The sequence below is a fragment of the Eumetopias jubatus genome, unplaced genomic scaffold (assembly GCF_037043125.1).
Source record: "Eumetopias jubatus isolate StellerSeaLion01/CBP00866 unplaced genomic scaffold, mEumJub1_p1.0 scaffold_1, whole genome shotgun sequence".
Classification (NCBI taxonomy): Eukaryota; Metazoa; Chordata; class Mammalia; order Carnivora; family Otariidae; genus Eumetopias; species Eumetopias jubatus.
This window is the reverse complement of record NW_028274807.1, coordinates 79841653-79857318: the sequence shown is the minus strand read 5'-3', so window position 1 is coordinate 79857318 and position 15666 is coordinate 79841653. Positions and strand designations below refer to the sequence as shown.

At 43.5% G+C, this 15666-nt stretch overlaps 1 protein-coding gene across 1 annotated transcript in view; it reads right to left on the bottom strand.

Annotated features, from left to right (window-relative positions):
- The window catches only part of ETV5 (ETS variant transcription factor 5), a 54094-nt gene that overhangs the window by 38088 nt on the left and 340 nt on the right, over window positions 1-15666 (bottom strand). The window contains exons 3-4 of the mRNA XM_028101049.2: window positions 15501-15548; window positions 15357-15407 (exon numbers count right to left, since the gene is read on the bottom strand). Of these exons, the coding sequence (XP_027956850.1) occupies window positions 15357-15407; window positions 15501-15548 (99 nt within the window). The remainder of the gene's footprint in view (window positions 1-15356; window positions 15408-15500; window positions 15549-15666) is intronic.

The window sequence follows — 15666 nt, the reverse complement described above, 5'->3', positions numbered from 1 at the left end:
TATCCTTTAAAAGTGTACCCCCCAGGGGGACTTTGGCGGCTCAGTTGGTTGAGGATCCAAGTCTTGTTTTCGGCTCAGGTCCTGATCTCTCGTGAGATCGAGCCCCGCGTTGGTTTCCACGCTTAGCATGGAGTCTGCTTCAGATTCTCTCTCCCTCTCCCTCCACCCTTCCCCCTACTTATGCACACACACGTGTTCTCTTTCTTTCAAATAAATAAAATCTTAAAAAAAAATGCACCCCTCCAAAACAACTGTCTAGGACCCTTCAAAAAAAGGTCAGTGTTATGGGGAAAAAAAAGGACAGAGTGTTGTAAAGAAGATAAAAGACAACAAGAAATGCAATATGGGATTCTTAATTGAGTCCTAGATCAAAATAATATTAATATCAGCTATAAAATACATTTGGGGGACAACTGGGGAATTCTGAATATTACCGTATAAAAGTTAATTTTCCTAGGCTACGTAGAATAGCCTTAATCTTTGGAGATGCACACCTTAAAGTATTTGGGGGTGAAATATCATGTCTGCAACTTGCTTTTGAATGGTTCAGACAGAAAAAAATAATCTATACACAGAGAAATGAAGCAAATGTAGGAATACGTTTTAAAAATCAATCAACAGGGTGCCTGGGTGGCTCAGTCAGTTAAGCGACTGCCTTAGGCTCAGGTCATGATCCTGGAGTCCCAGGATCGAGTCCCGCATCGGGCTCCCTGCTCAGCAGGGAGTCTGCTTCTCCCTCTGACCCTTCCCCCTTTCATGTGCTTTCTCTCTCTCTCTCTCTCTCTCATTCTCTCTCTTTCAAATAAATAAATAAATAAATAAATAAAATAAAATAAAATAAAAATCAATCAACAAGGGGGTGCCTGGGTGGGTTAGTCGATTGAGTGTCCGACTCTTGATTTTGGCTCAGGTCATGATCTCAGGGTCAGGAGATCAAGCCCCACGTTGGGCTCCGTGCTCAGTGGGGAGTCTGTTTGGGATTCTCTCTTTCCGTTGGCCTCTGCCCCTCCCCACCGTGTGCTCTCTAATAAAGAAATCCTTAAAAAAAATAAAAACAAATCAATAAAACATCATAGTCCATCTCCTCTGAGATACTTGGAGATTAAAAAAAAGCCTTTATCTTATGGTTGACTAACAGGTCAAAAGTGGATGTGCTAAGAACTTTAAAACCTGGCCCATTACCAAACTGGAAGGATACCACCCTGTTTATCCTTTACCATGTGTGTGGATAATACAGCCCCAGGAACTAAAATTACACAAAGGCAAATGTTGGTCACATTCTAACTTCTAAAGCCTGTGGTTCTCAAATACTTTTTTGGCCCTGGTCCACTTACAAAGGAGAAAGGAACACCCAAGAGAGGGCAAAATGAAAATCGCCACTGCTATCAACAGGAGTATGGCCCATGGCCACCTTTACCATTGCCTGGGTAAAAAGACAGTAATTACACAAGTACAAAATATCAACAAAAGTGAAACCTATCAGTAATTCCACATACATATCAATACACACATAACAGAAACTAAAACATATGCCCAACTCAAGACCACAAAGCATTCTTGGAAAAAGATGGGGCATGACTACCCCTTGTAAATATATGTGCACAACAGGTTTAGAACATTACCAGAACAGCTGGACAACTCCTTAGATTTTATCCCCAGAGTCCTCAAGAGGACACAATGTAGTCATCACCAATCTGTGAAGGTTGGCAAAATAAAAAAGAATTAAAGTCCTCTTCCTTGAGGTTCTCCTTTGTTTTCTTCCTCTCTAAGCAGCTGGTTTGGCTCCTTCTGTCCATAAAGGCTGAGCAGAGCCAGGAGAAGCAGCTTGAAATGGGTGGCCTTGGCTTTTGGTGCTCTGAGCCTTAGGGAAAAAAGGCACAAGACTTTCTGAAGGCCTCGACTGGACCAACCTAGCTTACCTGGCTAGATCAGAATGGGATGCGGACTAAAGCCCTAAATTGTGTTTTAAAAAGTATGCTGGCTTGGAGAATCCCCTGTGCATTTATGTTTTGGGAATCAAGGATTCCCAGAACACAGCAAGCAGCAGGACTCTGGTGTGGAATCAAGGCTCTCTACACAACTCATGGGAGATATGACAAACAATCTGGTGCAGACAACACCTAGGTGAACATACACTATTTCAGGGCAGACTCTTTCTGCAATCTCTGCAAGAATAGTTTCATTTGTCCTGGGCAAAGTCCTACATGAAGAAAGCAAGGCTTCCTCCCTGGGATAGGATCTGGTATCAGTGGGTACAAGGGAAGTTCTCTTTAGGATTGGCACAGCAGCAATATTTAGGATTTTAGATTGGTGATTAATCATGGTGGTGGCGGTGGGGTTATGGTGTTGATTACTCCAGGTTATTTTTTCCTACTTGTCCTGTTGCTAGTCAGGGACGAGAGGACTGAGTATCATCACCCTGGTGGTATATTTCCGGGCCCCAGGGTACAGAATCAACCATGAGGTAGCATAATTCATCAATTAACAATTCTAGAAGCCCTTTCTATACGGCCAATATTATCTTCTGTATGATAAATATCACAAGAGCCAAATTAGGAAATGATAAAGCTAGTTCCCAGAACATCTGGCTTCAGGAATCAGATTTCTCCTATACAGTGGGAAAAACCTACATTCAGCAAAAGAGAGGCTTCAGGAATTAGTGTGTGGACAAAACAAAAACAAAAACAAAAACAAGAAAACCCCCAAAAACCCCCACTCTATTTTTCATGATTTAGAGCTAGAAACTTGGGGTAATATAATTAAGCTCAAAAAAAAAAAAAAAAAAAGGACTTTGACCTTGCTATCACGACATGGACTATGGGAAAAGGCAGATCCAACAAATAGGGTTGGGGTTACACTGGTATTCAGAAAGGATCAATCCAAAAGAGAGATTCAAGTCATCTGACCCTACATGAACATGGTTGGGGAATACCAGAGTGAAAGAATACCCAGTGAAACCAGAGCAGGTCTTGCTCAAGGAAAAGAAGTGAGGGAAGAAGATAGCTTTTTTCGCCCGTAAGATAGATGAGGTTATACCAAGTATTTCGAAATTAAGAGCTGGCAACTTTTTTGGGATGCAAGCCCAGGGATTCACATTGGTGAGCTCCTATTAAACATGAGAGGCACTTACTTGAAAGATGGTGTGGAGACTACATCTCCAGAGAGACCACTCTCAATTCACAAAGGGGGCGGTAGAAAAACAGGGTTAGCAGGGACATCAGAAGATTACTTCAGACTTCTGAAAATGGCAACCCAGAGGCCTTGAATACAAGAGTTAGAAATTAAAGGGAAGAAAAGGAGCTTAGAAAAGCACTGGCCCAACTTTGAAAATGTATAAATAGCATTAGTGGAAAGTGGTATCTGAAATATCTCTAAGTGGCTACCTGCAAAGGCAGGAGAATTCCTCCTAGGATATAGGAATGAGAATTATTGATAGAATTTCTCCCACCTGGGTTTTAAATTAGACAATGGAGTTGATACAGGGAAGCAGTTAAAACCATGAAGCCATGCTCTGTAAGCCTCTCCATCTTCTGTTTACCTGGGATAGCCTTAAATCTCTGCTATGTATTGGGGCTGACAGCAACATGGGTCTAGGCTGGGCCATAGATACATACTGAGCTCGCAGAACATTGCTTTCTCTGGGGAAATGCTGGCTGTTTATAGGGTTGCCGTTGGATCAACGACAAGAGGCTGCAGCGCTCACCCTGGCTCTGGAAAGTAAAGTGTTTCTAAATTTTGTCTTGTATAGGGCCGGTGTTATGGCATTTTATGTCCTTACTGCTCCCTGGAATGTGGGCTATATGACAGGACATAGATTCAACAACAGAGAAATCCAGCTTCAAAGATGCCAAAGCACATCTGCAGTTCCAGCCCAAGGGGCCCCCGGGTGGAAGCTTCTGTTAGAACCCCCAACAAAGCCCTTCTGGCAAGGGTAAAAGCAGGAAAAGATAAAAACCGGTGGTTTTATACTTACAAAGGGATTTACATTTCTCTGTGATTGACCTGACAAGGGGTCATACTTTACAGGAAAGGGCTTTATCGGGGGTATTCTTATACTGCTGGGATCATATTATTTGAACTATAATGTTTGTATCATCTAGTGACTTCACATAATAGGGAGGGGAATGGGATGATTTGGAGGTTTGCCTCTGCTAGGCTCAGCGCCATGATTACAACATCCCACAAAAAATTTCCTCCCCCCGCCCAAGTCTCTTCCAGCAATGGCAGCAGCTGGCCGGCAGAACCCGCACACGGTATCCCAGAATCAAATCACCAGCTGGAATACTCTTGGTCAAAAGATGAAAAACTCAATTTTGCCCATGAAAATCAGTTTGGGAGGTCACTGTGTAATGCACAACTGCAACCCAAAAGGTGGGATAGTACCAGGCAAGCTGACCACTCAGAATATGGGGGGGCACCCCCACCTCCGGCGGGGCTCAAGGCTTTCCCTATTTCCCCTCCAGAGGGGAGAAAATGTGATCCAAGCCAAGGATGACATCCAGGTTCGAAAGGAGAGACAGTTGGGGGGTGGGGAGAGCTTTCACTGGGAAGAGCCAAAGTGGTCCTCATGGCTATTTGCCTCTTCTGTTGCAAGGGACTGGAAGCTGCCCCCCACCTTCAAAGGCAGAGTGGGCTCTGGGAAGAGCTCAGGGTAATAACGGCCTGTTGTAGGCCTTAGAAGCAAGAGTCCTCACAGGCTGACCTATGGTCCAGTGGCAAGTTTGCCAGGGTAAAAAAGTTGGCTGGTCATGTCTTTCCTTGGTCATCAAGAAAGAGGACCAGTTGCTAAATAGAATTTGGGATACTGACCTTGCCTTTTCTTTAAACTTTATCAGCTAACAATAATGACACAGGTGATTTTTGAAGGTTTCTATTCCAAGTCTGGCTAAAATAGAAGGAAAGAGAGTCTTTGTATGGATCCTCCTTAAAAGAAGTGGTCATGTTAGTAAGAGGGATCCACTTTGGACATAGGTACTGAATGAGGGATGTCCTGACTCACAGATGGGCAAGTGTCTATCCCAGAACAGCTCCTTCTTGTTCTCGGTACAAAATCGCAAATCTTTCAAGTAGTCATTTCCAAGTAGAAAACCGCTGTTAATCAAATCAGGAAGATAATTTAATGCCAAAGGTAGCAGAGAGGTTGTTTTTTTTTTTTTCCTTCTGACCCAGATGAACTAGTTTCAGATTTACCTCAAGTTCACACTCTCCACACCTCAGTATTATTTTTGAAACGGCTTGGATCTGTGCAGTTTCTTTTCTCCAAAGGACTCATTTATTCTAACAACTTAGGATTATTACTTTAGAATTTGAAAATGGAAACCCAGAAGCCTTGAATAGAAGAGCTAGAAATTAAAGAGAGGACAAGCAGGGCGCCTGGGTGGCTCAGCCTGCGTCTGCCTTCAGCTCAGGTTATGATCCCAGGATCCTGGGATCGAGTCCCGCATCAGGCTCCCTGCTCGGTGGAGAGCCTGCTTCTCCCTCTGCCTCTCCCTCTGCCTCTCCCTCTGCTTGTGTTCCCTCTCTCGCTCTTGCTCTGTCCAATAAATAAATAAAATCTTAAAAAAAAAAGAGAGAGGGTAAGCTTCGAAAAGAACTGGCCCCACCCTGACTGAGGTAGGGCTTGTGTATTAACTAAGATGGGGCTCTTCCACAAAAAGGTTTCGTACAGAACGCATATATCTAATTGCATCAATGTGTCACATCCCCAAATTTGTGGGCGATTGGAGAAACCAGAGCGTGTGACAGTCAAGGAAAAGGCTTGTGCGAGTGTACAGAGCTGACTCAGAGGAGAGTCAAGATAAAAATAAGTGATTCCTCTGGCTTTGAATGAACATCCCATTTTGACTACCACTGGGTGGGGCTTTTTAGACCACAGCCTGGAGAGCTGGTTTCCACCTGGGGCGATTGGTTACTTTCAAGCTTAAAGAGACCAGTAGGATGAAAGGGTGACTTACTGGCCTGCTTACCCCAAAAGGAAAATCTGAGCATTATTCATCCTAATTCCTCTCCTGGGGGAGCTGCTCAAAGAATTTCAATATTCAACTTTCACCAATGTGATAGACAACTATTTGTTTGATTTTCACTCGTGAGAAACAGGTCTGAAGAGAGCCTCTGTGGTAGAGATGACAGGATGGTTTCCTCTCCTGTGGGCCTTACGTCAACCACAGATTTTACCATGAAGGGCTGCTCACAGGGGGGGCCCACACCGTCAAGAAAAGGGGAAACAGGGCATTTTTCCTAAATGGGAAAAAAAGCCCGCAAAGCTACACCTTCTGTAGCATCCTTCCTATAATTTATTCCCAATTTACATGATTCTCATCTGAACTAGCATTAAAGAAAAGTGTTAAAGATACTTGAAACAGGACTTAAGCATGGTGGAAATTTTATCTTTGACTTCAAACTTAAAAATCTGACAGGAGAAAATCCAAACTCTAGAGAAATTAGGGAAATCAGGTTCTCTGAGAACCATTCCTCTATTTATGGCCCTCCTTCTCCTAAAAGCAGAAACTCGGCAAATGTGTCAAGGGTGTCTACACCGTGACTCGACTCTAGCACATGCAGTCTTACTGGGAAACAGACCATTAGCTGCACGAAGTCTAAACGCAGCCTAGGAAGACTTGTCTTGTGAATGTGCTTAAAGGAGGAATCAGAAAATGAGAATTAGCCCTAACTAGTTTTTTTTCCTATTTATCTCTAAGGTCATCCCAAGGACTCTGAGAACTCTGGTTTTGAGATCCTCAGCTTCTGAGCAGTTAGAAGCTGATGTTGGGGGCTGTTGAAAGATGGGGTGGGAAGGGAACCTGACAGAGAATGTGGTATGCAGAATACATTCGCCAAGGACTGGCTGCGGCAGAAAGAAACAGAACACAGGGCTTCTCTGCTTTGGGAGAGATTGTTTCCTGTTTTAACAAGAATGTAAATTGGGAAGCAGGGACGAAGTTTAATATTTGTCAAAATAGAGATGACATTAAGGCCCTCTGCAGCTGTCTCCTTACTCCTCAAGAAAGAGTCCATGGAGAGGGAAAGGAAAGAAAAGGGAGTTGAGGGGCAGAAATCTTCTGACCTGAGGAACCCTTCGGCACAGGGAAGCTATTCCTACTAAGTTATTCCCCATTAAGATTCTGATCAGGACAACTGGGGTAGGCATTCCAGGATCTGGTCGGTCTTGTGGGCGGGGCAGCCGCGTAGAAGACACGTCCCCTTCTTCCACTCTACCTTTTCTACGGGTAAAGTACCAAGGACCCTCATTAAGTGCCCTTTCAGGCAGTCACAAAGCCTTTCCAGGCACTCGGCTGAAAAGTGTTTCTGGAAGCTGAAGTCTTCCTCAGCCCCTCTAGAAAAGCACAAATATCAGCATCCTCTTACACAGCTGATATCTAGGGTTACGTCCTGGGAGGTTTCAAACTCTCTCACAAAAGGACGATCTGCCCAGGCCTGTTCTTTTTTTTAATAGGGAAAGGAAGCCATTCTTGCAGTCTCAATTTATAACAAAGGAAATATTTCAGAAAAACAGCAACAAACCTTGTAGCGAGACGCAAATGCCAACAGCCTCATTTCAGGTGTGAGGATGAGGAGCAGGAACTCAGAAGAGCTCCTTAAAGCTCTTGAGGAAGCTGCCCTGAATCTGTATTAAGTTTTGTTTTGCTTTTTAACTGATTGCCCTTTTCATGCTTATCCCATGGCCCTGGGCTAGCGCACATAGCCCTTTGGGGTGTGTCTGTGAGCTGTTGGCCAAGATGGTGGAGGATGTTTCGAGTGGGTACTGAGGCAAGCGTACCCCTAGAACCTGGCCTCATCTGGGGTGAGGAGGCCGCTCTGGTTTGGGGGTTGCTCAGAGGCTGGTGGTACTTTGTGGTACTTCCTGGGATGCTCGTGGGGAGGCAAGGCATTTGACGAGTGCCCAGGCGGAAGGGTCACAGCAAGAGCGAGGCTCCCCTGGAGCTGAGTAACAGTCTGAGAAGTATCATTTTAAAATGACATGGATCTGACCACAGTGGGGAATTAAACAGGACAGAGAAGGCCAAGGAGTAGGGAAATTACAGCTTTCTCATTGCCGAGTCAAAATGCACGCCTAACCAAGAGATCTCTGCGCTGCCGCAGACACCGATCCTCGGGCCTGGAGTCCGGGCTGGAGCTGACAGCAGATCAGGCAGGAATCTTCAGTGGGAGCTAAAGCCACCACCCCATGGCAAGCGGCAGATAAAAGGGTAATATCCTCAGATCAAGTCTCAACACCTCTCTCTCCAGGGAAGCTAAACCACCCTCTTCTATTAGCAGCCCCTTTGGACAGCTCCAGTGTAAAACGGGACAAAAAAGGGGGGGGCGGCCTCATTGGTCAGTAGCAGCCCTACCCCAGAAGCCCAGACCATCCGCCTGGCAGTTGCAGGGTTAAAGCCAGCACTTAAAAGAAAACTGGAACCCCATTAAGCCCAGGCTCATTAAGCCCAGGCTCGGAGAACAGGGAGCAGCAGGGAAGCCAAAGGAAACTAATTTTGGAGGTTCTCCAAGCTGCCAATCACAAGCGTATTTCTAACAGTCCCAGTGTTGTTTGAGTTGGTTGTTTTTCCACAGGCTGCACAATAGGGTCTGGTTATTCATTGAAAAAGTCTGCAAGGGAGCCCCGCCCTCCATTCACAACCAATTTGGAATGCTCCATTCAGGCAGGAGGGGGACTCAGCAGCTCAGCTCACTGGGGCAGACAGAGCAGAGCCCAGCTGTCGCCACAGGGACGCTAGCTCGCCCAGTGTGCTGTGTTTATGTAAGAAATTCAGACACTGCAGGCGCCTGCCTGCTCTGCACCCTCGCAAAGATTCAGATGGCCAAGACCCTGGCTGAAATCTGCAAGGATGTGCAAGTCAGCTCCAAGTAAGGTCGGCAAGTGCCCTCTGGCAAAAGGGGGAAAGGCAAAAGAAAACTATCTAGTGCTGCCCTGTTCAGAATCTGACTGTAGCTACCAGCTGAGAGAAAAAGACTTCACTGTATTTCTCCTGCCCCCAGGCAAGCTGGTTTGCCTTAGAGGACAGCTCTCTATGGAAGTCAGCCTTTCCAGACTCCTTGCTTTTCCATTCACTGCCAATAGCTACATGGGGAGCCACCTGGCATCCTCCCCAAGGGAGAGGGTCTCTGGAGACACTACTAGATTCTCTGGCTGCAGAGGGGGGAGGGTGCCAGCTACCTATTATGAACAGCTTCACAGTTCCTTTACCGCTTCACATCCGGCTTGAAAGGTTTATAATCCTCCCTAACTACACACACACCCCCCCCCGCCCCCCCGCCCCATGCCCATGAGACATCAAAAGGGAAGAGCATGGGTATCTTGGGGTTGGCGAGTGAAATCTACTCCAAGGACAACGCAAAGTACAAGGCTAAAAACTGGTTTGGTTTCTTAGAGATTTTTTTCAAATCTTCGATAATTACCCTGAAGAAGATCTGATGAAGCCAGTCTGACAGCCAGAGTTTATTCCAAGAAAAGCATACTACTTTGTGAAAATCAAATCCAGGAGATAAATTAGCTCTTGGGTTGGTTCCTTTTTTTCATAACATATTTGGCTATTTTCAAATATCTTCTGTTTACCTCTTCTCATGGCCTGCCCGCCCCCCCCCCGGCCCCCCCAAGCTAGTGAACTCAGAGGGCAACACGGGAAGAATTTCTCTATAGTTTTTCTGATCACAGAATCTCCATTCAATGTCTTGGCTGCTCTGCAGACCAGTGGCAAACTGCTGGCCTCTTGATATCTAGATCTTATCCTGCTCCCTGGAGTCTTTGTGCCCTGTGCTGCAACTTTCTACCAATGCTTCCTCATTCTGGGCAGGGGACACCCTTTATTTGCTTTGTGGGGGCTCTTCTCCCTGAGAAGAGCTGCTACTCCCTTGCCAAGCCTAAAGGAGTACTTACATTGTGGTTACAGACACACACACACACACACACACACACACACACTCTCTCTCTCTCTCTCTCTCTCTCATAGGCGTGCCTACCCGCATATACACTAGGGACCTAGTATTTGGCCTCTCCTCTAAGCTGAGCCTCTTAGAGGGCTGGGACAATGATAGAAACTGACGACCAAAGCCTCTGTTAAATGAGCTTGATGAGTTCACAAAATGAATTTTTAAAAAAGCAACCTAATCCGGTATTGGCATCAGTATGCCTGGCGCTTGTCCAAGAGCTGGGAGCTGCAACATGACAAGACTCCGAGCTCCTTGGATTCCGAGTGGAGAAGCACTGTGTGCCAGGGCACAGATGGGGCCCAAGCTGCCTCAAGGGCAGCCGTGCGCCTGAGAGGGGGCTGTCAGCCTCTGAGGCTGGATCTACTCTACCACCACTAAAACTCGAGTAACATGTGGAGGGTACGGTCTCTTGGTAGAGAAGCACACACCCCACCCAAGCCCACCACCACGAACATTTTTTCTGAGACTGAAATTAAAACAATTATACTCCTAGATGGTAGAAATGGCAGATAATACAAATCCCCAGCTTTATCGTGCTACCCATGTCTTAATCTTATAAAAGGATGCTGAAATGGGATAGATGGTGAGTTCTTGAATGATACCAGGATTTTGTTAGCGCTGGAATCCACATAAGTGGTGTCCTGGGCAGACACACATGTAATTCCCTGTCCCAAGTTCTTGCCAAACACAAAGGACTGGAAAGGTTACTGGGTTTTATTAGAGCAGAAAGACATCAAAGAGGAAGAGAAAAAGTCATTGTTTGTAATAAGCCTAACTGAATTAATGTTAGAGAAAATAGATTTTGTGGGAACACTTGGCTCTCTTAGATAAACGGGGACTCTAGGTCTTAGATCCCTAAGAGTCCTGGTCTAAGGATCTTGGAGGCTATCAAAACAGGAAGGATTTCAAGTCACTTAGCACCTCTCAGTGGTAAGGTAGTGGGCTAGCTAACAAAGACTTTGAAAGATACACTGTAGCCTGGAGTCAAATGACCTCTCCCCTCCACATCTCCCCCCCACCCCCCGCCCTGCCCCACAGCACTGCTCTGTCTTTTCCTACTTTCAAGAACCTCTGGCTCTCAAAACGGACAAACTGATAACCTTGACTCCCTCACATCTCTCGTTTTCCAAGTGCCTACTATTACTTTCTTACCAAACAAAAGACTTTGGGACAACCCTTTCAAATAGAAATGGCCCAAGACCACAAAGCAAGTAAACTGAAGAGTTTTTGCTCCAAACTGGGCCCCAAATGATGTGCCCTCTCCAAAAGGAAGACTCTGCCTCTACTCTATCAACTTCATATGTAGTTAAAAAAAAAAAAAGTCCAGCTGAATAATCTCCTATAAAAACAGGATTAAGATCAATGTGTTTTAGGCTCAAGGGCTGCCATAACAGTTAATTCTATTTCCCGACCCACCTATTACAATGTATTTATGAAAAGTCGATTTTATCAGTTAATTAGCCAATCCTTAGGAAATTACTAGTACTTCCTTCAATCGGTCCATTCTTTTTGAAACACAGATCTAAAAAAGAACACTTCAAGGGGAATATAAGGTCATTTGGATTTTCAAACAGTTCTCTAAATTATATTTGCTATGGAGGCCACGGTTTTTAAAATAAGATTTTTATCATGACTTTTCCCCAGTGTAAAATATTTTTGTTATTCAAGATGCTGACAGGTGAACATTCACAATATCACAATTGAAACAAATGAGTGTGATTAAAAGAAAATTAGAACTGAAATCTGCATTAAAAAGTACTATTTTTATATGCTAAAATCTAGTAATACCCTTAAGTGCCAAGTTAGTCCAGAAAAATTAATGTAAGCTCCTCTTCCCCAAACCTAAGCACTTTGAGTTCCAATTTTATCCATGGTTTTGATTTATAGTTAATTCTGTGAAAATGTATAGTAAAAATGTATACACATCTAATCACTGACCCAGATTTCCACATACACACACTTATTTATATTATACAAGATATATACATACACACAGTTTTATCTGTATGTACACCAGTATGTCTTATAGGAAAGATGTCAGTTTTATAGTTTTTGTTTTATAGGTTTCTTCCAAACCCTAGATGGAAAAACTCAAAGCACCAAGATAGTTAATAAGTTTTTCAGGATCATGGAATGAAAAGAACTGAGGTGACAAACTGGGTGGCCAACAGTCTCCCTAAGTCTTTCCTGAGGGTTGGCTCTCTCATGATTTTTGAAATCATGAGAGAGCCTGGACCACACCTGCATGTGCCAGGACCCTCCGGCTCTGCAGCTCTGTGAGAGCTTCTTTAAGAATAATATTTTGTAATTTCTTTTTCTCATTTCACCTAACCCCTCCCATTTGCCCCAAACCACCAGTCAGTCTCTCCAGTTATCTGGACCTTATATTATCCCCTCTGTAAAACGAAGGGGTTGGGAAGACTATCTCTACAAGGTACCTGCAGCCCAGTCTGGGATCTTCAAGGTTACTTCTCAGGACCAGGGGACAATGGGGGGCACTGGCAGAACCCCTCTTGTCTACAGGTTGCACTTTTTGTTGCCTTGAATTGACCTTTAAGAATTTCCAGATGGGGGGATACTTTACTAATGTCTGTATTTGTGAGGTAAGGTGAAGTCTATATAACTAGAAGTAAGTTGAACATTTCTGTAAGACTTAGAAGAACAATGGTTTAATTTATTCAAATCACATTTATGGATAGATGCCTATGGTTAGGAACCCAAATCTGGAAAACTTACAAAATATAATCTCTTTAGAAGCTGAGCTCATAGCACTTACTGAAAAAAGTAAGCCATAATCTTCAAAACTGACATTCTAAAATAAAAATCACCACATTACTTAGTATTTCTTTTTCTCTCATACACACACACACATACACACTCTCTCTCTGCCTCTGCACCCCCCTCACACACACACACACACACACACATACACAGCCCCCCCACATATAGAAAATTAATCAAATCATCATTAAAAGGACAGATTATAATCAGTGCGGCAGGCCACAGAAGAATATTTGTTACAAATGCTTTTGCTACTACAGGGAAAAGGTTTGCTTTACTGGGCAAGCGCAAGTTTGGTTTACAGTTCATTGATTGGCTGACTCAAATCAACTCATAAGGTTTTATTAAATTTGAATGAGTTTCTCCCCCTCCCCTGGGATAAGCATGGGCTCTTCCAGAAGGTGACTGCAGTGAAAGCTGATCCTCAATCCAAGGCTGTGAGATGTGTTCAAAGAGAAGTCTGCCCAGCCCCGGACTCTGCCAGCTTCCATGCATCTACACTGTCAGTCACAACTGCAGTAAAACCAGTCACACGTAACAGTAAGGATGAACGGCTCAAGAACATACCACTGCATCCTTGTACTCTTACTTAACCTCTAAGGCAAGCTGATCTATTTGAAGCCCTCCTTCTTAAAGCTCCATCTCCCGAAATAAGAGTCAGAGAAGGGGAAAGAATTATTAAAACACTTTTGAGGCTACTCAACCATCTGTTTTATCCTTAAAGGACAGAAAAGCTCAACCTTAAGAAGTTAAAGCAAAAAGCAAACAAAGTAAAAAACACATCACACTTCGTGAGCAGAAATATCTCTGAAAAGCATCTCCATTTTAGGTAGGTATGGCAATTTAATTAAAGAATTTAGCACATTCTATTGGCTGAGTGGGAATTATTTCTAAGGAGCCAAAACACATTTATTGATTCCTTCACTTTAGCCTATTCCTGCAGAGAAACATCTCTCCAAATATAAATCTTGTTTACTGACATCTTTATCTAAAGAGCATACCTTTGCTTCAGCACATGAAATCAATCTGAATGCAGTCATCTCAACTCCCTTTTAACTCTTTGGGTTACAGAGAAACAAACAAAAGTGTCATAAAAGCATTTCAAAGAACTTCTGCCAAGAAAGCCACCTCCCAAACAGACTGCAGTTTTTGCTGCTCTGAGTAGGAAATGGAAAGGCTGGGCCAAATTGTCAACACAGAACAAAGTAGGATTACAAATCCCATCTTTTATCTTGCCACACACACACACACACACACACACACACACACTTGCACACACACAATATTTGGGTTATCTTTATTTAGCCTTTTAGTGGCAAGCTTCCCAATCACTTGAAAGCAATCAAAGGGCAATAATTAACATACGTTTACTTTCCTATAGAAAAACTATGGCAAGCTGTGACACCGCTAAGGTTAACTATGCATTTGTGGATTACGGTTTATTCCCTTTTAAAGTTTCATGGCATTGTGCCTTGAATAGGAGGTATATCATTAAAGAATGTTTAGCTGGTACCTCTAGGCTTTCATCTAATGACTTAGAACAGTCAGCTTTTACTTAAATACAAAGATACCCTCTCTCTCCTGTGGCATTTACACACATAAACACACACACACATACACGCACACAAGATAAAACAAAGCGGGAAGAATTTGTTGGTGCAAAATGAGAAATCGAATCCTTGCCTGGCTCAGGTGCTTGCTATTATAAACTATGACTAAGAGACATGAATTTCTCTATGATGCAACTCTCAAGAGAGGCAGCATTTTCTCCAGGCCTCTCTTAAACCAGCTCACTCGCCAGTGACTAATGCTCTCTAGAGCTGCCCTGTGCTGCTCACATTTCATCAGCCAGCTTTGTCCTTGAGAGCTCTGCCTGGACCATAAAAGCTCCCAAACCTGTTGAGGACAGCCCAGAAAGATCAGTGAAAAGCTAACCATGCCCTTGCCAGCACCGAGAGCCATCTTTTGAGCTTCCCACTGCATTTATTAACTCAATGAGATAGGTGCACTCAATGACCATTTGAAGAGTAAGGTTTTACTCCTCTCTGAAAGATAAAGTCCTGAACAACTACATGAAAAATAAGAGTAAATCAGGTCACACTGTGACCACCCTGTGTCAACTTAGAAGTAGAAACAAAATTGACAACATGTTGGGTGAAGCCACAATTAACTGGAATCTTCCATTAACTATTTTCTGCACCTTTAAAAGAGAAAAAAATGTCAGACTCATGATCTGCATCAAGGACTTAATTTATAAAACAAACAAAAAAAACACCGTAAAATAACGTCTGGTTAATGGATGTTAAGTCCAACATCTTATATATATAATGTCAGTTGATTTATAATTTTGAGCTTAAAGCCTTGCAACATTCTTAGGCAAAAAGAAATTTAGGATGAAATTATGTTCAGTAAATCTTATCTGCAATAGAGTAAAAGCATTTTAGAAATAACTCCAATAAGGAATGAAATAAAAGTTCTGAGGGTTAACTTTGAATTATTTAAAGAAACTAAATGCATTCCACTGTCCAAATATGCTGGCAATGGCTGAAAAAAAAGTCTTCCAAACATGGATGTTCCAAGACCAAACGTTTTCAGAACAAACGTGCCACCACCAGAAAGGTACTTACAGTTATCAGACTGGAAATCTGGGACAAACTGTTCATCATCAGGAACTTGTGCTGGAAAAGAGATTTTTATTTTAGACATTTAAGTTTTATTAAAAAACGCAGTTAAATGTTTTATATGGAAAATCGGACAGCCAAGAAACTTGCCTTCAGCTAACCAAGCCTCTTGAAGTTGACTGAGATCCTGAAACAACTCTGGAATTGAAAACAGAAGACACCAGAATGAGAACTCCTGTGGTAGGGAGAACACGGAAGATGAGTCTACATGCGGCTCTCCCAGGGGGCCATTTGAAGAAGCCACAGACCAAAGGGA